General features: G+C 37.9%; 2 protein-coding genes and 1 pseudogene across 3 annotated transcripts in view; all 3 read left to right on the plus strand.

Moving 5' to 3' along the window:
* Nucleotides 1–21,007, plus strand: part of LOC127520479 (galactosylgalactosylxylosylprotein 3-beta-glucuronosyltransferase 1-like) — a 44,401-nt gene extending 23,394 nt beyond the window's left edge. The window contains exons 1-4 of one of the 2 annotated variants that reach the window (XM_051908609.1): nucleotides 15,624–17,093; nucleotides 19,878–20,389; nucleotides 20,464–20,760; nucleotides 20,863–21,007. In XM_051908609.1, the coding sequence (XP_051764569.1) occupies nucleotides 16,982–17,093; nucleotides 19,878–20,389; nucleotides 20,464–20,760; nucleotides 20,863–20,949 (1,008 nt within the window). In that variant the 5' untranslated portion in view covers nucleotides 15,624–16,981 and the 3' untranslated portion in view covers nucleotides 20,950–21,007. Of the gene's footprint in view, nucleotides 1–15,623; nucleotides 17,094–19,877; nucleotides 20,390–20,463; nucleotides 20,761–20,862 lie in introns of those variants that run through there. The other variant, XM_051908608.1, reaches the window with a different exon arrangement.
* LOC127520178 (galactosylgalactosylxylosylprotein 3-beta-glucuronosyltransferase 1-like) lies at nucleotides 608–10,163 on the plus strand. Its single transcript, XM_051908077.1, has 5 exons — nucleotides 608–617; nucleotides 2,006–2,122; nucleotides 5,253–5,764; nucleotides 5,839–6,135; nucleotides 6,247–10,163. The coding sequence occupies exons 1-5, from the start codon at nucleotides 608–610 to the stop codon at nucleotides 6,331–6,333; spliced, it is 1,023 nt and encodes a 340-aa protein (XP_051764037.1). The 3' UTR covers nucleotides 6,334–10,163.
* On the plus strand, nucleotides 13,368–20,981 carry LOC127520179 (galactosylgalactosylxylosylprotein 3-beta-glucuronosyltransferase 1-like; annotated as a pseudogene).
* Nucleotides 21,008–22,008: the final 1,001 nt, after the last annotated feature.

Here is a 22,008-nt window from a genome sequence, read left to right on the forward strand (position 1 = left end):
TTAAGTTGGTCAGTGAAAATTTTCTTTGTACTTTTGTCAGTTAAGTAAAGGTTAAAGAGAATGAACAAATCACAGATTCTGGATTTTATTGCATTTTACAAAATGTCCCACCTTTTCTTGAAAAGAGGTTGTAGCCTATAATAGATTAATTTAAAATGTAGGCTACAAGTATGTTAAATCTGCCCTTGTTGTAAAAACCTGAACAGCTTTACAACGAGAGCACTTTTTTTAATAGGCCAGAACATTGCGATTTATGTTATGGTTTATTAGTTAATAATTGCCAGAGTTTTACTAGGGGAAAGAGCGTATTTACAACAGGATTTAAGTTCAAGTTTACTTCTGCATTCGTGTCATTTTGTGCAGATGCAAGTTAATATTACACCTATTGTTTTCGTCTGATTAATCTTATTTGGGTAGGCTATATTATACATTTGGGTGAGTTCATTAACCCTCTAGTAAAAGGCGTTATTTTATCAGTTCATCCAATTTCAGAATTTTTCTTAATCACAATTTTTTTTTCTAAAGGTATATTGCAAAACGGAATGTGGAACAAAAATCGTTATATCTCAATTATCGTGTTTTCATAATCGCTGCAAGCCAAAATCTCATGAGAAAACGTATGTATTTTTACGTAAATTGTGGTTCTACCACACGTACATTTACTTACGTTTTCATACACACAAAAACGTACAACATTGACGTATTCATAGCACTAAGACGTAAAAATACTTACGTATTAACAGCAAAAAAAACGTAAATCATGTAACGTAAAGTGTGAATGTATATGAATTCCCATGTATTAATATTAAATATCGTGGCTTTAATGATTTAACGATGTTTTTAGTCGAATTTATTGAAAGCAGTTTACTCATCTACTTAATATGAAATAACATTTGTTTGTAACTTGTGCTGCTCGTTTCGGAGGATTACGTAATGTTAAACAAGACTACAATTTGAAACCTTATGAATAAAATTTCTGTAATTCTTTAACCATTTTGTAATATTTAGTTTGTTTGCTGTGCGACACAGAAGGCGTTTTCTCCTATGCAGCGACTGACAATACAACCATAAAATATACCAAAGCACAACATAAATTCACAAATCACATCCATTTTATTTGTTCGCTGTACTCCCAATCTTTAGAATCCATATGTTTGTAAGGAACAGATCCAAATTCAGCCCTTTATCCATCGATCTTCATCTTCGTTCTCAGCAACAGCGACCGTCACAGTCATAGCTCGCGCTCGTTATGATTCAAATTTGAAAGTAGCGCCACCCTCGAGAAGCGTTACGACATGGTTTACGGCACTGATATCGAACGCTCATTGGTTATCACCTGCTTCGTCACAGATTGCGACATGCCGTGTTTCAGTGGATTGACATTTGAAATGAGTGCGCGCCTTCGCGGAGAGTAGCCGGATTTATATTTTCATGGATTAATAAATTAAATTCTGCTCTGTACCCTACCGCCAGAGAGGACTGGAACTCATCATCGCACAACTACTTTTGGTACCACTTTTGACATTTTCGCAAAAAATAAATTATTGTGATTACGCTTGTTTGTCTGTCATTCTTTTATTTATAACAGTAGGTAGTTTAAAGAAATGGTTATGGGTAGATTTAAGGGTAGGTGTAGGATTAGTGGCTCAAAATATCGTTTTAATGTTATATTTTCACTAAAATTGTCATTTTCCTACACATTTCTGTTCTTTATGTTTTATTCTTTTAACATTCTGTATAAAATGGGTAGGTTTAGGTTCGGGATGGGGTTTAGGGATCTTACATTTATCTACAAAACGATAAAATGGAAATTACACATATATCTTTATGCCATGAAAGATTCGTAAATATTTTACGTTTTTTCGCTGTAAAAAGGTAAGTATTTTTACGTTTTAGTGCCATAATTACGTCAATATTGTACGTTTTAGCACCTTTCTAAACGTACAAAAATGTACGTTTTGTGTCTTTGAAAGTTACGTATTAATACCTACGTATTAACAATGAGACCAGGCTGCGAAGAGAAAGGACATCCTTGAACTCGTTTTAGTTGTGCTACCATGGATTTTACTCATCACGCTTTGGCTCCAACGTCCTGGCAACTCGTTGCTTCCAGTTCCGAAGGGTAAATACTAACATCATTCAAGTTAATTTAGGCATTTAGTTTAGTGGTATGGTATCTTACTTTTTGGTGCCACTGGCACCAGGGGTGCCCCCAAGGGCCCAGTATGATTTTGCAGTGGGTACTATTAATTTACATGCATAATGTAAATTCACAAGTTCATGAAGTGAAAGAAAATAAAATGCCACCAAAAAAGATTGTAGATTGATTGGCGTCACCAGAGTAGCCTAGCTGTTTCACTGCCCCTAAGAGTCTAAATAGAAATATCTACAGACCTGAATTTCAAATGTTATTTATAATTACTGTGAAGAGGGTAGGGTAGGGGTGTGCGATATATTTAGTCAGGCTTTCACTGTCTGACTTTAATATAGTTAATAAATTAAATATCACATGAAGAGTGCCGTTTTTCTCCAGAAATCAGCATGATAACAAATGTTATATTAATTTTATTCGTGTTTACATTTTAGACACCATTGCCTGTTTTTGCACAATTTCGCCAACGAATATAGTTCAAAACAAATCCACAGCCCTGTAATTGCATCCCTGAGCAACAAATGGCGGTGTTTCTTTACTGAATGCTTTTTGAACGAATCAGTTGAATCAATGAAAATTGGAAAATATAGGCAGGTGACGACGAGGGTGCTTCAGTTGAACAACAGTGAACTGCGGTCAGATGAGATGTTGTCAGGCTATGTCAGTAAAATTCTGAAAAATGAACATGTCTGTCCAATCAGCCGTTATACTGCGGCGCGCACTCAAGAATTGCATGCGCAAATGCGGCGCGCGCTACATATTAGCCTACTTTATTATAGCTTTAATGAACCGCAAAAGAAACTACGAGCATGCACCGTCGTTGTTCTGTTGTAAATTAAGTCATGAAATTATCAAACATGCGATTAAAACTGCCTCAAAACTGTGCGTGCATGTATGTATTTGTTGACATGGTTTTAAAGCTATTTATCCAATTTGTTGGCCTTAAAAGCAAATCCGATTGAATGTAGAAGTTTGTCTCTCGGTATTCTATTAAAAAGATCATGCATTCCTGTCAGAAATTAAGAAATAGTGTCATTGTAAATAGTGGTGCAAAGATCACCAGCGTTTGCCTTCTCATTTTGAAACACCACTGATTATATATATATATATATATATATATATATATATATATATAGGGTGCAATTTGTGAAAAAAACAGAGGGGGGATGTTTTGACTTTTCTTTTTTTTTGGGGGGTCTTTTTTTCACATACCACAGTGGAGCTATTTTGGCAGCTGTTACTAAAAAACAATAAATCTTCTGATTTAACCTTTAGATTTATAGATTACATAGCTTTGATCTTTGCACCACCATTTACAATGGCACTATTTCTTAATTTCTGACAGGAATGCATGATTTTTTGAATAGAATACCGAGAGACAAACTTCTACATTCAATCGCGTTCGCTCACATTTATTTTTGATCACAGTGCATACACATACAAACTTCTACTCCCAAAGTGCGCACATATGGAGAAATACACGTTTAGCTCAGATTTGTATATTGTATATTTCCCTGGTGTACACATGTGCATTTTAAGATGTTTTAAGGCCAACAAATTGGATAAATAGCTTTAAAACCACGTCAACAAATACATACATGCACGCACAGTTTTGAGGCAGTTTTAATCGCATGTTTGATCATTTCATGACTAGACGTTATTGTCCCTGTTACACAATTTTAAGTTAACATTACATAAAAAGAGAGACCAAATACAATTCTATTTTGTTATTTTTACACTATGTAATGTTCTATTTATTAAAACCAAGTATAAATTTAATCAAGTTAGTGTTTTTACACATTTTTACATTTATTCCAAAATAATAACTAAGGCAGTAACAATAACTAGGCAGTAACAATTTAAACAATATATATTATTTTTATACTAATATTAAGCTTTTATTTTAAATAGTCAATTTATTTTCAGCAGTCATCAAGCTTGTACACACTGGTCACTCACTCACAGACACAAAGATGTACCTTTTTTAATTTAACCACGCTGATTGCTCACTAAAAACCCCCTCAGTCATCATGTTTTCAGGCCATTTCAAATTTGATTTTGACACAAAGCGGTGATATGTAAGTGACAGTTGTTTACTTACTTTTTAATTAGTCTTCCCATTAACGCCATCACGCCTCACGCCGATTCGACGAGAACGCGCACGAAAACAAGAGGCGGGATTTATCGCACGAACCAATCATGTCCAATCATAACCGATCATATCCAATCATAGCGCAATTGAGGCATTGCCTCCTCTCACGTGACTTTCCCCCATTCATTCTCAATTACCCCCCACTAAACCCACCGCACGCTTAGGGGGCTCTGCTTTGTTTCTATGAACTGAAGGGAGGCAGAGAGACGCGGACTCCCCGCTGTAACTCATCCAGTTTTTTTGAGGAGGCACTGCCTCCCTTGCCTCCTCGGAGGAAACGCCCCTGAGATACATACATATATATATATATATATGGGCCTATTTTTTTGTTGTTGTTGTTGTTTTTGCCACCCCAAGATTTGCTGTGGCCTCGTCTGGCCACCGCTTTTAAAATTTTCTGTGGGCGCCACTGACTGGCACATGCCGTTAGATGTTGTGGCACAGTTGCATATCTGGTTGTGAGTGTGTCAGGCTGACGGATGATATTTTTGGTGGTACTGTAGTAGCGATGTGGTGGTCTGATTTAACAGATTAGCTCACAAACATTAACGCGATACCTTTATGAAACGTATCTCTATTTTGTCAATAGGCCTACCATCTGGAATTAGCACATTATGCTTAATTAATTTCGTTCACTCCTTCATATTATGCTCTTAGGGAATTAGTGAGTGAATGAATGAACAAGTGATCACCTTTTTTTGCGGGTTGTTCTTGTTTTTTTAACAAGATTGCGTTGATATAAAATGTCACATCACTATTGTGCAATAAGTTCAAGCGCTGTGTACCATATGTGTGACAAATTAAAAAGAAAATGCACAATCAGTATCCAATATCCACCAAAACTAATAATAATAATTTTTTTAAAAATACATATCGGCTGATAATGTGGTACTGATATATTGTTAGTCCCTACTCTAAACTCTTGAAGCATTTTTTTTTGATGGACAGCTAACAGAACTGGGGTCGGTAAAGCTCACCAAAGAAGCTTTAGACTTCATGAGCTCTGCATCATAAAGAACAAGCACATCACTGAGATCACCCGGATGAAATACGTCCACAGCCACTCTCTACCCTGTTTTGATGCATTGCCAACTCTTCATGTAATAACTCCAACCTACAGTAGGCCCGTCCAGAAGGCAGAGTTGATCCGCCTCACTAACACTCTCCTACACGTCCCCAAACTTCACTGGCTAGTGGTGGAGGACGCGGCACAGAGCACGGCGATGGTGTCCAGACTGCTGGAGAACACGGGACTGAATTACACCCATTTGAATGTAGAGACGCCGCCGGATTTCAAAGTGTTGAAGAAGCCCAGAAATGAAAGTATTCCACGTGGAACCATGCAGAGGAACCTGGCTCTCCGCTGGCTCAGGGAGAACATCAACTCCAGCTCGGGTCATAAAGGAGTTGTGTATTTTGCAGATGATGATAATACTTACAGCTTGGAGCTGTTTGAGGAGGTACAACACATTTGAACCTCTGTTCATTGTTTGTGTTTTTTCACATGACCTGTTCCATACTCTTTGTACCGCAGATGCGATGGACTCGTAAAGTATCTGTCTGGCCGGTCGCCTTCGTCGGAGGTCTCCGGTACGAGACGCCCAAAATCAATTCTCAAGGCAAAGTGTTCGGCTGGAGGACGGTGTTTGACCCTCGTCGGCCTTTTGCCATCGACATGGCTGGGTTTGCAGTGAACCTTCAGTTCATCCTCAGCAAACCTCAAGCCTACTTTAAGCTAAAAAGTGTAAAAGGCGGATACCAGGAGAGCAGTTTGCTACAGGATCTGGTCACTCTCAGTGACCTGGAACCCAAAGCCTCTAACTGCACAAAGGTGAGTCCTAAACCTGAATCTTCATAACCTTACCAAATCATTTTTTTTTTTTTTTGGAAAGTACAAGGCTTGTCAAAGCAAAAAGAAAAATGGGTTCTTCGTCTTTCTCAGGTACTGGTTTGGCACACCCGGACAGAAAGACCCCTGCTTGTGAATGAAGGAAAAAAGGGATTCACAAATGCCAGCGTGGAAGTATGATGAACTGCTGTCATGCATTTTTTTAATACCGAAGTATCCTGTCAAAACTGGACTAGCAGCGAGAAAGTATTATTCAGCACACTGAATTTAAACTGTCCCCTTGTCAAAGACAGATTTGAGTATTTGACTAAGACACTCTCACTAAAGGGCAACTCTTAATTAAAAGGGATTTAATGGAAATGTAAAGAGTCAAACTCTTGAAAGCTTCGCAACAACTTAATTCCCATGTCTTTTGCACAGATTTTTGCCCTATTTGCAGTCTGGATTAGTCTAACTGCCAAAAGTCAGAGCCTACCAATTTTAGGCAGTTAGAGTTAACCGATTTTGCCGAAACTTGCATGGTGGCCACTAGCTCTGATTTTTTAGCTTGAGACTATAGATGCGTCCCAATTCACGTACTTATGCACTATTCTATGAAGTTTTTAAGTACAAATAAGTACTTAATTTCCAAAAAGAAAAAGTGCACTTTAAATACCCGGATGATGCACTAAGTTAACGGAAAAAACAAAGTGTGGAATATTGGACACTTCATGCACTCAACTGTCACAGATTTAATTACGTAGCGGAGGGGGAGGGGGTATCGGACTCCGTTGTTAAATGACAAAATAACCTTTTACATTTCACGTACTACATGCATGAGTACATAGTGCATAAGTACATAGTGTATAGTGCGTCATTTGGGATGCAACTTGTGATTCAGTCTAGTTGGAAGATATCAAACATGTTCGATATTTTGAGCCAATTTTAGAATGGATATCGTTTTCATTTGTCACAAATCTCCTAGCAACAAGGCACATGTTTCTTCGTGAGTTTGTTGTGTTGGAACCATAGATATATAAACATAGCTGCCTCATTATATATAAACATAGCTGCCTCATTAGTAGCTGTTTCTATTGGCCACTGTATGTAAGCAGTCCGCCATATTGGATCAGTCAAAACACCGGTCCATGAACAATCGAGAGCAAATTGACTGTTCGTCTGCAACCGTAGTTAGATGCATGTATGAATATCTACTTGCAATAGACTTCAGCAGATGATTTTGCTAAACTAACACAATACAACAAGACAAAGGCATCAGCTAACACAACATTCAAAAGTTATCATACTATAAAAACCTGTAATATTGAGTTATTACATATAAAAACACAAACCAACACATTCTCATAGTATAAAAACCTGTAATATTGAGTTATTACACATAAAAACACAAACCAACACATTCTCACCTGTGAAATGTTATTTCATTTCTTATGGAATTTAAATCTCGGCAGTTTCACATTCAGAAGCTGAACAATGTTGTGGAATCATTGATTCTTACTGTGAGTGATGACATCCTGACCGTTCCAAGATGGCAGGCTGATGTGTCTGGAGTGGTCGAATGTGGCATCTGTGTATACATATATCTATAGTTGGAACGACTTGACAATCTGGTAGTGTGTGATCCTGCAAGTGTATGATGTCCTGTTTTTCTCTGTGATCATTTATAAATTATGCAAAATGTATGATGCATTGTGTTTTTAAATTTCTTCAGATTTTAAAGGTCGTGTAATGATACATAACACTGCTGCACAACAACTTCGTTCTCATGCTCTGGAAAACTTCCCTTCTAACAGAGCTTTACTATGCTGATTTGATGTGGGAGGTCAGGTACAATTTGGTTAAAAATAGTATTTGCAATGATGCAAACATCATTGCAATGCATTAACAAAAATGTAGCATCATTGCAATTGATACAAATTTTCTATTAATTGTTTAACAATCCAACATTGACAACTTTTTGTTCATTTAATTTTTTTTTGTTCAGGCACTTTTCTTGCGACGAGAATACATTTAAGTTGGTCAGTGAAAATTTTCTTTGTACTTTTGTCAGTTAAGTAAAGGTTAAAGAGAATGAACAAATCACAGATTCTGGATTTTATTGCATTTTACAAAATGTCCCACCTTTTCTTGAAAAGAGGTTGTAGCCTATAATAAATTAATTTAAAATGTAGGCTACAAGTATGTTAAATCTGCCCTTGTTGTAAAAACCTGAACAGCTTTACAACGAGAGCACTTTTTTTAATAGGCCAGAACATTGCGATTTATGTTATGGTTTATTAGTTAATAATTGCCAGAGTTTTACTAGGGGAAAGAGCGTATTTACAACAGGATTTAAGTTCAAGTTTACTTCTGCATTCGTGTCATTTTGTGCAGATGCAAGTTAATATTACACCTATTGTTTTCGTCTGATTAATCTTATTTGGGTAGGCTATATTATACATTTGGGTGAGTTCATTAACCCTCTAGTAAAAGGCGTTATTTTATCAGTTCATCCAATTTCAGAATTTTTCTTAATCACAATTTTTTTTTCTAAAGGTATATTGCAAAACGGAATGTGGAACAAAAATCGTTATATCTCAATTATCGTGTTTTCATAATCGCTGCAAGCCAAAATCTCATGAGAAAACGTATGTATTTTTACGTAAATTGTGGTTCTACCACACGTACATTTACTTACGTTTTCATACACACAAAAACGTACAACATTGACGTATTCATAGCACTAAGACGTAAAAATACTTACGTATTAACAGCAAAAAAAACGTAAATCATGTAACGTAAAGTGTGAATGTATATGAATTCCCATGTATTAATATTAAATATCGTGGCTTTAATGATTTAACGATGTTTTTAGTCGAATTTATTGAAAGCAGTTTACTCATCTACTTAATATGAAATAACATTTGTTTGTAACTTGTGCTGCTCGTTTCGGAGGATTACGTAATGTTAAACAAGACTACAATTTGAAACCTTATGAATAAAATTTCTGTAATTCTTTAACCATTTTGTAATATTTAGTTTGTTTGCTGTGCGACACAGAAGGCGATTTCTCCTATGCAGCGACTGACAATACAACCATAAAATATACCAAAGCACAACATAAATTCACAAATCACATCCATTTTATTTGTTCGCTGTACTCCCAATCTTTAGAATCCATATGTTTGTAAGGAACAGATCCAAATTCAGCCCTTTATCCATCGATCTTCATCTTCGTTCTCAGCAACAGCGACCGTCACAGTCAAAGCTCGCGCTCGTTATGATTCAAATTTGAAAGTAGCGCCACCCTCGAGAAGCGTTACGACATGGTTTACGGCACTGATATCGAACGCTCATTGGTTATCACCTGCTTCGTCACAGATTGCGACATGCCGTGTTTCAGTGGATTGACATTTGAAATGAGTGCGCGCCTTCGCGGAGAGTAGCCGGATTTATATTTTCATGGATTAATAAATTAAATTCTGCTCTGTACCCTACCGCCAGAGAGGACTGGAACTCATCATCGCACAACTACTTTTGGTACCACTTTTGACATTTTCGCAAAAAATAAATTATTGTGATTACGCTTGTTTGTCTGTCATTCTTTTATTTATAACAGTAGGTAGTTTAAAGAAATGGTTATGGGTAGATTTAAGGGTAGGTGTAGGATTAGTGGCTCAAAATATCGTTTTAATGTTATATTTTCACTAAAATTGTCATTTTCCTACACATTTCTGTTCTTTATGTTTTATTCTTTTAACATTCTGTATAAAATGGGTAGGTTTAGGTTCGGGATGGGGTTTAGGGATCTTACATTTATCTACAAAACGATAAAATGGAAATTACACATATATCTTTATGCCATGAAAGATTCGTAAATATTTTACGTTTTTTCGCTGTAAAAACGTACGTATTTTTACGTTTTAGTGCCATAATTACGTCAATATTGTACGTTTTAGCACCTTTCTAAACGTACAAAAATGTACGTTTTGTGTCTTTGAAAGTTACGTATTAATACCTACGTATTAACAATGAGACCAGGCTGCGAAGAGAAAGGACATCCTTGAACTCGTTTTAGTTGTGCTACCATGGATTTTACTCATCACGCTTTGGCTCCAACGTCCTGGCAACTCGTTGCTCCAGTTCCGAAGGGTAAATACTAACATCATTCAAGTTAATTTAGGCATTTAGTTTAGTGGTATGGTATCTTACTTTTTGGTGCCACTGGCACCAGGGGTGTCCCCAAGGGCCCAGTATGATTTTGCAGTGGGTACTATTAATTTAAATGCATAATGTAAATTCACAAGTTCATGAAGTGAAAGAAAATAAAATGCCACCAAAAAAGATTGTAGATTGATTGGCGTCACCAGAGTAGCCTAGCTGTTTCACTGCCCCTAAGAGTCTAAATAGAAATATCTACAGACCTGAATTTCAAATGTTATTTATAATTACTGTGAAGAGGGTAGGGTAGGGGTGTGCGATATATTTAGTCAGGCTTTCACTGTCTGACTTTAATATAGTTAATCAATTAAATATCACATGAAGAGTGCCGTTTTTCTCCAGAAATCTGCATGATAACAAATGTTATATTAATTTTATTCGTGTTTACATTTTAGACACCATTGCCTGTTTTTGCACAATTTCGCCAACGAATATAGTTCAAAACAAATCCACAGCCCTGTAATTGCATCCCTGAGCAACAAATGGCGGTGTTTCTTTACTGAATGCTTTTTGAACGAATCAGTTGAATCAATGAAAATTGGAAAATATAGGCAGGTGACGACGAGGGTGCTTCAGTTGAACAACAGTGAACTGCGGTCAGATGAGATGTTGTCAGGCTATGTCAGTAAAATTCTGAAAAATGAACATGTCTGTCCAATCAGCCGTTATACTGCGGCGCGCACTCAAGAATTGCAAGCGCAAATGCGGCGCGCGCTACATATTAGCCTACTTTATTATAGCTTAAATGAACCGCAAAAGAAACTACGAGCATGCACCGTCGTTGTTCTGTTGTAAATTAAGTCATGAAATTATCAAACATGCGATTAAAACTGCCTCAAAACTGTGCGTGCATGTATGTATTTGTTGACATGGTTTTAAAGCTATTTATCCAATTTGTTGGCCTTAAAAGCAAATGCGATTGAATGTAGAAGTTTGTCTCTCGGTATTCTATTCAAAAGATCATGCATTCCTGTCAGAAATTAAGAAATAGTGTCATTGTAAATAGTGGTGCAAAGATCACCAGCGTTTGCCTTCTCATTTTGAAACACCACCGCACACCACTGATTATATATATATATATATATATATATATATATATATATATATATATAAATATAGGGTGCAATTTGTGAAAAAAACAGAGGGGGGATGTTTTGACTTTTCTTTTTTTTGGGGGGTCTTTTTTTCACATACCACAGTGGAGCTATTTTGGCAGCTGTTACTAAAAAACAATAAATCTTCTGATTTAACCTTTAGATTTATAGATTACATAGCTTTGATCTTTGCACCACCATTTACAATGGCACTATTTCTTAATTTCTGACAGGAATGCATGATCTTTTGAATAGAATACCGAGAGACAAACTTCTACATTCAATCGCGTTTGCTCACATTTATTTTTGATCACAGTGCATACACATACAAACTTCTACTCCCAAAGTGCGCACATATGGAGAAATACACGTTTAGCTCAGATTTGTATATTGTATATTTCCCTGGTGTACACATGTGCATTTTAAGATGTTTTAAGGCCAACAAATTGGATAAATAGCTTTAAAACCACGTCAACAAATACATACATGCACGCACAGTTTTGAGGCAGTTTTAATCGCATGTTTGATCATTTCATGACTAGACGTTATTGTCCCTGTTACACAATTTTAAGTTAACATTACATAAAAAGAGAGACCAAATACAATTCTATTTTGTTATTTTTACACTATGTAATGTTCTATTTATTAAAACCAAGTATAAATTTCATCAAGTTATTGTTTTTACACATTTTTACATTTATTCCAAAATAATAACTAAGGCAGTAACAATAACTAGGCAGTAACAATTTAAACAATATATATTATTTTTATACTAATATTAAGCTTTTATTTTAAATAGTTAATTTATTTTCAGCAGTCATCAAGCTTGTACACACTGGTCACTCACTCACAGACACAAAGATGTACCTTTTTTAATTTAACCACGCTGATTGCTCACTAAAAACCCCCTCAGTCATCATGTTTTCAGGCCATTTCGAGTTTGATTTTGACACAAAGCGGTGATATGTAAGTGACAGTTGTTTACTTACTTTTTAATTAGTCTTCCCATTAACGCCATCACGCCTCACGCCGATTCGACGAGAACGCGCACGAAAACAAGAGGCGGGATTTATCGCACGAACCAATCATGTCCAATCATAACCGATCATATCCAATCATAGCGCAATTGAGGCATTGCCTCCTCTCACGTGACTTTCCCCCATTCATTCTCAATTACCCCCCACTAAACCCACCGCACGCTTAGGGGGCTCTGCTTTGTTTCTATGAACTGAAGGGAGGCACAGAGACGCGGACTCCCCGCTGTAACTCATCCAGTTTTTTTGAGGAGGCACTGCCTCCCTTGCCTCCTCGGAGGAAACGCCCCTGAGATACATACATATATATATATATATATGGGCCTATTTTTTTGTTGTTGTTGTTTTTGCCACCCCAAGATTTGCTGTGGCCTCGTCTGGCCACCGCTATTAAAATTTTCTGTGGGCGCCACTGACTGGCACATGCCGTTAGATGTTGTGGCACAGTTGCATATCTGGTTGTGAGTGTGTCAGGCTGACGGATGATATTTTTGGTGGTACTGTAGTAGCGATGTGGTGGTCTGATTTAACAGATTAGCTCACAAACATTAACGCGATACCTTTATGAAACGTATCTCTATTTTGTCAATAGGCCTACCATCTGGAATTAGCACATTATGCTTAATTAATTTCGTTCACTCCTTCATATTATGCTCTTAGGGAATTAGTGAGTGAATGAATGAACAAGTGATCACCTTTTTTTGCGGGTTGTTCTTGTTTTTTTAACAAGATTGCGTTGATATAAAATGTCACATCACTATTGTGCAATAAGTTCAAGCGCTGTGTACCATATGTGTGACAAATTAAAAAGAAAATGCACAATCAGTATCCAATATCCACCAAAACTGATAATAATAATATTTTTAAAAATGCATATCGGCTGATAATGTGGTACTGATATATTGTTAGTCCCTACTCTAAACTCTTGGAGCATTTTTTTTTGATGGACAGCTAACAGAACTGGGGTCGGTAAAGCTCACCAAAGAAGCTTTAGACTTCATGAGCCCTGCATCATAAAGAACAAGCACATCACTGAGATCACATCACACAGCCACTCTCTACCCTGTTTTGATGCATTGCCAACTCTTCATGTAATAACTCCAACCTACAGTAGGCCCGTCCAGAAGGCAGAGTTGATCCGCCTCACTAACACTCTCCTACGCGTCCCCAAACTTCACTGGCTAGTGGTGGAGGACGCGGCACAGAGGACGGCGATGGTGTCCAGATTGCTGGAGAACACAGGACTGAATTACACCCACTTGAATGTAGAGACGCCGCCGGATTTCAAAGTGTTGAAGAAGCCCAGAAATGAAAGTATTCCACGTGGAACCATGCAGAGGAACCTGGCTCTCCGCTGGCTCAGGGAGAACATCAACTCCAGCTCGGGTCATAAAGGAGTTGTGTATTTTGCAGATGATGATAATACTTACAGCTTGGAGCTGTTTGAGGAGGTACAACACATTTGAACCTCTGTTCATTGTTTGTGTTTTTTCACATGACCTGTTCCATACTCTTTGTACCGCAGATGTGATGGACTCGTAAAGCATCTGTCTGGCCGGTCGCCTTCGTCGGAGGTCTCCGGTACGAGACGCCCAAAATCAATTCTCAAGGCAAAGTGTTCGGCTGGAGGACGGTGTTTGACCCTCGTCGGCCTTTTGCCATCGACATGGCTGGGTTTGCAGTGAACCTTCAGCTCACCCTCAGCAAACCTCAAGCCTACTTTAAGCTAAAAGGGGTAAAAGGCGGATACCAGGAGAGCAGTTTGCTACAGGATCTGGTCACTCTCAGTGACCTGGAACCCAAAGCCTCTAACTGCACAAAGGTGAGTCCTAAACCTGAATCTTCATAACCTTACCAAATCATTTTTTTTTTTTGTTTTTTTTTGGAAAGTACAAGGCTTGTCAAAGCAAAAAGAAAAATGGGCTCTTCGTCTTTTTCAGGTACTGGTTTGGCACACCCGGACAGAAAGACCCCTGCTTGTGAATGAAGGAAAAAAGGGATTCACAAATGCCAGCGTGGAAGTATGATGAACTGCTGTCATGCATTTTTTTAATACCAAAGTATCCTGTCAAAACTGGACTAGCAGCAAGAAAGTATTATTCAGCACACTGAATTTAAACTGTCCCCTTGTCAAAGACAGACTTGAGTATTTGACTAAGACACTCTCACTAAAGGGCAACTCTTAATTAAAAGGGATTTAATGGAAATGTAAAGAGTCAAACTCTTGAAAGCTTCGCAACAACTTAATTCCCATGTCTTTTGCACAGATTTTTGCCCTGTTTGCAGTCTGGATTAGTCTAACTGCCAAAAATCAGAGCCTACCAATTTTAGGCAGTTAGAGTTAACCGATTTTGCCGAAACTTGCATGGTGGCCACCAACTCTGATTTTTTAGCTTGAGACTATAGATGCGTCCCAATTCACGTACTTATGCACTATTCTATGAAGTTTTTAAGTACAAATAAGTACTTAATTTCCAAAAAGAAAAAGTGCACTTTAAATACCCGGATGATGCACTAAGTTAACGGAAAAAACAAAGCGTGGAATGTTGGACACTTCATGCACTCAACTGTCACAGATTTAATTACGTAGCGGAGGGGGAGGGGGTATCGGACTCCGTTGTTAAATGACAAAATAACCTTTTACATTTCACGTACTACATGCATGAGTACATAGTGCATAAGTACATAGTGTATAGTGCGTCATTTGGGATGCAACTTGTGATTCAGTCTAGTTGGAAGATATCAAACATGTTCGATATTTTGAGCCAATTTTAGAATGGATATCGTTTTCATTTGTCACAAATCTCCTAGCAACAAGGCACATGTTTCTTCGTGAGTTTGTTGTGTTGGAACCATAGATATATAAACATAGCTGCCTCATTATATATAAACATAGCTGCCTCATTAGTAGCTGTTTCTATTGGCCACTGTATGTAAGCAGTCCGCCATATTGGATCAGTCAAAACACCGGTCCATGAACAATCGAGAGCAAATTGACTGTTCGTCTGCAACCGTAGTTAGATGCATGTATGAATATCTACTTGCAATAGACTTCAGCAGATGATTTTGCTAAACTAACACAATACAACAAGACAAAGGCATCAGCTAACACAACATTCAAAAGTTATCATACTATAAAAACCTGTAATATTGAGTTATTACATATAAAAACACAAACCAACACATTCTCATAGTATAAAAACCTGTAATATTGAGTTATTACATATAAAAACACAAACCAACACATTCTCACCTGTGAAATGTTATTTCATTTCTTATGGAATTTAAATCTCGGCAGTTTCACATTCAGAAGCTGAACAATGTTGTGGAATCATTGATTCTTACTGTGAGTGATGACATCCTGACCGTTCCAAGATGGCAGGCTGATGTGTCTGGAGTGGTCGAATGTGGCATCTGTGTATACATATATCTATAGTTGGAACGACTTGACAATCTGGTAGTGTGTGATCCTGCAAGTGTATGATGTCCTGTTTTTCTCTGTGATCATTTATAAATTATGCAAAATGTATGATGCATTGTGTTTTTAAATTTCTTCAGATTTTAAAGGTCATGTAATGATACATAACACTGCTGCACAACAACTTCGTTCTCATGCTCTGGAAAACTTCCATTCTAACAGAGCTTTACTATGCTGATTTGATGTGGGAGGTCAGGTACAATTTGGTTAAAAATAGTATTTGCAATGATGCAAACATCATTGCAATGCATTAACAAAAATGTAGCATCATTGCAATTGATACAAATTTTCTATTAATTGTTTAACAATCCAACATTGACAACTTTTTGTTCATTTAATTTTTTTTTGTTCAGGCACTTTTCTTGCGACGAGAATACATTTAAGTTGGTCAGTGAAAATTTTCTTTGTACTTTTGTCAGTTAAGTAAAGGTTAAAGAGAATGAACAAATCACAGATTCTGGATTTTATTGCATTTTACAAAATGTCCCACCTTTTCTTGAAAAGAGGTTGTAGCCTATAATAGATTAATTTAAAATGTAGGCTACAAGTATGTTAAATCTGCCCTTGTTGTAAAAACCTGAACAGCTTTACAACGAGAGCACTTTTTTTAATAGGCCAGAACATTGCGATTTATGTTATGGTTTATTAGTTAATAATTGCCAGAGTTTTACTAGGGGAAAGAGCGTATTTACAACAGGATTTAAGTTCAAGTTTACTTCTGCATTCGTGTCATTTTGTGCAGATGCAAGTTAATATTACACCTATTGTTTTCGTCTGATTAATCTTATTTGGGTAGGCTATATTATACATTTGGGTGAGTTCATTAACCCTCTAGTAAAAGGCGTTATTTTATCAGTTCATCCAATTTCAGAATTTTTCTTAATCACATTTTTTTTCAAAAGGTATATTGCAAAACGGAATGTGGAACAAAAATCGTTATATCTCAATTATCGTGTTTTCATAATCGCTGCAAGCCAAAATTGGATTAATACCAAGCCCCGCTTTTTTGACACAGGTAAGACATGCCGAAGAGAAAGGACATCCTTGAACTCGTTTTAGTTGTGCTACCATGGATTTTACTCATCACGCTTCGGCTCCAACGTCCTGGCAACTCGTTGCTTCCAGTTCCGAAGGGTAAATACTAACATCATTCAAGTTAATTTAGGCATTTAGTTTAGTGGTATGGTATCTTACTTTTTGGTGCCACTGGCACCAGGGGTGTCCCCAAGGGCCCAGTATGATTTTGCAGTGGGTACTATTAATTTAAATGCATAATGTAAATTCACAAGTTCATGAAGTGAAAGAAAATAAAATGCCACCAAAAAAGATTGTAGATTGATTGGCGTCACCAGAGTAGCCTAGCTGTTTCACTGCCCCTAAGAGTCTAAATAGAAATATCTACAGACCTGAATTTCAAATGTTATTTATAATTACTGTGAAGAGGGTAGGGTAGGGGTGTGCGATATATTTAGTCAGGCTTTCACTGTCTGACTTTAATATAGTTAATCAATTAAATATCACATGAAGAGTGCCGTTTTTCTCCAGAAATCTGCATGATAACAAATGTTATATTAATTTTATTCGTGTTTACATTTTAGACACCATTGCCTGTTTTTGCACAATTTCGCCAACGAATATAGTTCAAAACAAATCCACAGCCCTGTAATTGCATCCCTGAGCAACAAATGGCGGTGTTTCTTTACTGAATGCTTTTTGAACGAATCAGTTGAATCAATGAAAATTGGAAAATATAGGCAGGTGACGACGAGGGTGCTTCAGTTGAACAACAGTGAACTGCGGTCAGATGAGATGTTGTCAGGCTATGTCAGTAAAATTCTGAAAAATGAACATGTCTGTCCAATCAGCCGTTATACTGCGGCGCGCACTCAAGAATTGCATGCGCAAATGCGGCGCGCGCTACATATTAGCCTACTTTATTATAGCTTAAATGAACCGCAAAAGAAACTACGAGCATGCACCGTCGTTGTTCTGTTGTAAATTAAGTCATGAAATGATCAAACATGCGTTTCAAATACCACAGTGGAGCTATTTTGGCAGCTGTTACTAAAAAACAATAAATCTTCTGATTTAACCTTTAGATTTATAGATTACATAGCTTTGATCTTTGCACCACCATTTACAATGGCACTATTTCTTAATTTCTGACAGGAATGCATGATCTTTTGAATAGAATACCGAGAGACAAACTTCTACATTCAATCGCGTTTGCTCACATTTATTTTTGATCACAGTGCATACACATACAAACTTCTACTCCCAAAGTGCGCACATATGGAGAAATACACGTTTAGCTCAGATTTGTATATTGTATATTTCCCTGGTGTACACATGTGCATTTTAAGATGTTTTAAGGCCAGCAAATTGGATAAATAGCTTTAAAACCACGTCAACAAATACATACATGCACGCACAGTTTTGAGGCAGTTTTAATCGCATGTTTGATCATTTCATGACTAGACGTTATTGTCCCTGTTACACAATTTTAAGTTAACATTACATAAAAAGAGAGACCAAATACAATTCTATTTTGTTATTTTTACACTATGTAATGTTCTATTTATTAAAACCAAGTATAAATTTCATCAAGTTAGTGTTTTTACACATTTTTACATTTATTCCAAAATAATAACTAAGGCAGTAACAATAACTAGGCAGTAACAATTTAAACAATATATATTATTTTTATACTAATATTAAGCTTTTATTTTAAATAGTCAATTTATTTTCAGCAGTCATCAAGCTTGTACACACTGGTTACTCACTCACAGACACAAAGATGTACCTTTTTTAATTTAACCACGCTGATTGCTCACTAAAAACCCCCTCAGTCATCATGTTTTCAGGCCATTTCGAGTTTGATTTTGACACAAAGCGGTGATATGTAAGTGACAGTTGTTTACTTACTTTTTAATTAGTCTTCCCATTAACGCCATCACGCCGATTCGACGAGAACGCGCACGAAAACAAGAGGCGGGATTTATCGCACGAACCAATCATGTCCAATCATAACCGATCATATCCAATCATAGCGCAATTGAGGCATTGCCTCCTCTCACGTGACTTTCCCCCATTCATTCTCAATTACCCCCCACTAAACCCACCGCACGCTTAGGGGGCTCTGCTTTGTTTCTATGAACTGAAGGGAGGCACAGAGACGCGGACTCCCCGCTGTAACTCATCCAGTTTTTTTGAGGAGGCACTGCCTCCCTTGCCTCCTCGGAGGAAACGCCCCTGAGATACATACATACATATATATATATATATGGGCCTATTTTTTTGTTGTTGTTGTTGTTTTTGCCACCCCAAGATTTGCTGTGGCCTCGTCTGGCCACCGCTATTAAAATTTTCTGTGGGCGCCACTGACTGGCACATGCCGTTAGATGTTGTGGCACAGTTGCATATCTGGTTGTGAGTGTGTCAGGCTGACGGATGATATTTTTGGTGGTACTGTAGTAGCGATGTGGTGGTCTGATTTAACAGATTAGCTCACAAACATTAACGCGATACCTTTATGAAACGTATCTCTATTTTGTCAATAGGCCTACCATCTGGAATTAGCACATTATGCTTAATTAATTTCGTTCACTCCTTCATATTATGCTCTTAGGGAATTAGTGAGTGAATGAATGAACAAGTGATCACCTTTTTTTGCGGGTTGTTCTTGTTTTTTTAACAAGATTGCGTTGATATAAAATGTCACATCACTATTGTGCAATAAGTTCAAGCGCTGTGTACCATATGTGTGACAAATTAAAAAGAAAATGCACAATCAGTATCCAATATCCACCAAAACTGATAATAATAATTTTTAAAAAATGCATATCGGCTGATAATGTGGTACTGATATATTGTTAGTCCCTACTCTAAACTCTTGGAGAATTTTTTTTTGATGGACAGCTAACAGAACTGGGGTCGGTAAAGCTCACCAAAGAAGCTTTAGACTTCATGAGCTCTGCATCATAAAGAACAAGCACATCACTGAGATCACCCGGATGAAATACGTCCACAGCCACTCTCTACCCTGTTTTGATGCATTGCCAACTCTTCATGTAATAACTCCAACCTACAGTAGGCCCGTCCAGAAGGCAGAGTTGATCCGCCTCACTAACACTCTCCTACACGTCCCCAAACTTCACTGGCTAGTGGTGGAGGACGCGGCACAGAGGACGGCGATGGTGTCCAGACTGCTGGAGAACACGGGACTGAATTACACCCACTTGAATGTAGAGACGCCGCCGGATTTCAAAGTGTTGAAGAAGCCCAGAAATGAAAGTATTCCACGTGGAACCATGCAGAGGAACCTGGCTCTCCGCTGGCTCAGGGAGAACATCAACTCCAGCTCGGGTCATAAAGGAGTTGTGTATTTTGCAGATGATGATAATACTTACAGCTTGGAGCTGTTTGAGGAGGTACAACACATTTGAACCTCTGTTCATTGTTTGTGTTTTTTCACATGACCTGTTCCATACTCTTTGTACCGCAGATGCGATGGACTCGTAAAGCATCTGTCTGGCCGGTCGCCTTCGTCGGAGGTCTCCGGTACGAGACGCCCAAAATCAATTCTCAAGGCAAAGTGTTCGGCTGGAGGACGGTGTTTGACCCTCGTCGGCCTTTTGCCATCGACATGGCTGGGTTTGCAGTGAACCTTCAGCTCATCCTCAGCAAACCTCAAGCCTACTTTAAGCTAAAAGGGGTAAAAGGCGGATACCAGGAGAGCAGTTTGCTACAGGATCTGGTCACTCTCAGTGACCTGGAACCCAAAGCCTCTAACTGCACAAAGGTGAGTCCTAAACCTGAATCTTCATAACCTTACCAAATCTTTTTTTGGAAAGTACAAGGCTTGTCAAAGCAAAAAGAAAAATGGGTTCTTCGTCTTTTTCAGGTACTGGTTTGGCACACCCGGACAGAAAAACCCCTGCTTGTGAATGAAGGAAAAAAGGGATTCACAAATGCCAGCGTTGAAGTATGATGAACTGCTGTCATGCATTTTTTTTAATACCGAAGTATCCTGTCAAAACTGGACCGACAGCAAGAAAATATTATTCAGCACACTGAATTTAAACTGTCCCCTTGTCAAAGACAGACTTGAGTGTTTGACTAAGGGTATGTTTACATGATAACAATGTACTAAAAATGTAAAAGTTTTTCCTTTGCGTTCTTCGCGTACAGATGACAACGTTGTCAAAACCAGGGGCCTCATTTATAAAGCGTGCATACGCACAGATTTAATCTTATGCTGCATTCACACGGGGCGTCTGCGTTAACGCTTCTCATTTACTTTGAATGGGTGACGTCATGCGTTGCCGAACTGAATTGTGGGTTCCGTCGCGTCGCTTCACTCGCGTTGATCGTGGCAGAAGTTGAAGATTTCTCAACTTTTCAAGCACCAACGCAGGCGTCAGCCAATCAGATCACAGACGCTAGCCAATTGCATTCGTGCAACACTGGAAAGTAATGTGATTGGCTGTTGACAGTGGCGTCAGTGCAAGCTTCAGGCACGCCCTCCATCAAGCGTTGATGCCGACGGCCTGTGTGAATGCAGCGTTAGAGTGTGCGTATGCTTAAATCTACGCCAACGCTCATATTTATAAAAATGGTCTTTGACGTGGAAAAGTGCTTAGAGCCACCCACGTCAGGGTCTGAGCAGACGTACGCACTTTTCCTTGTCAGATTACTGCAGATTTTTGGAAATCTAACATATTCTTGCAGCTCACCATTCTAAATTGAAGGATTTGGACGATGACTGGAGATCTTTTATATGTAAATTACATTAAGTAGGTGCCCTTTACAACACGGAGAACTGAAACCATTCAGCTTCTGTGAATCACACGTACGCACATCTGAGAAATGATCGTAAGATCAAATTTAGGACGGTTTCTGTGCAACATTTTATAAATGAGGCTCCATCCCTGTTGCATAAAAATGCTTTATTATGCTGCCAGGCCAGTAGTTGGCGATGTCACTTTGTAAAGAAACATTACACGGCTATAGACTGAACATGTAATATGCATGCGCATGACATCACCAC

The sequence above is a fragment of the Ctenopharyngodon idella genome, chromosome 10 (genome assembly GCF_019924925.1).
Source record: "Ctenopharyngodon idella isolate HZGC_01 chromosome 10, HZGC01, whole genome shotgun sequence".
Taxonomy (NCBI): Eukaryota; Metazoa; Chordata; class Actinopteri; order Cypriniformes; family Xenocyprididae; genus Ctenopharyngodon; species Ctenopharyngodon idella.

What these genes read in the sequence shown, in the direction of transcription:
- LOC127520178 (XM_051908077.1), top strand. An exon ending in GCTTGGAGCTGTTTGAGGAG is followed by an intron (nt 5,765 to 5,838) that starts GTACAACACATT and finishes TTTGTACCGCAG; the next exon opens with ATGCGATGGACTCGTAAAGT. An exon ending in AAGCCTCTAACTGCACAAAG is followed by an intron (nt 6,136 to 6,246) that starts GTGAGTCCTAAA and finishes CGTCTTTCTCAG; the next exon opens with GTACTGGTTTGGCACACCCG.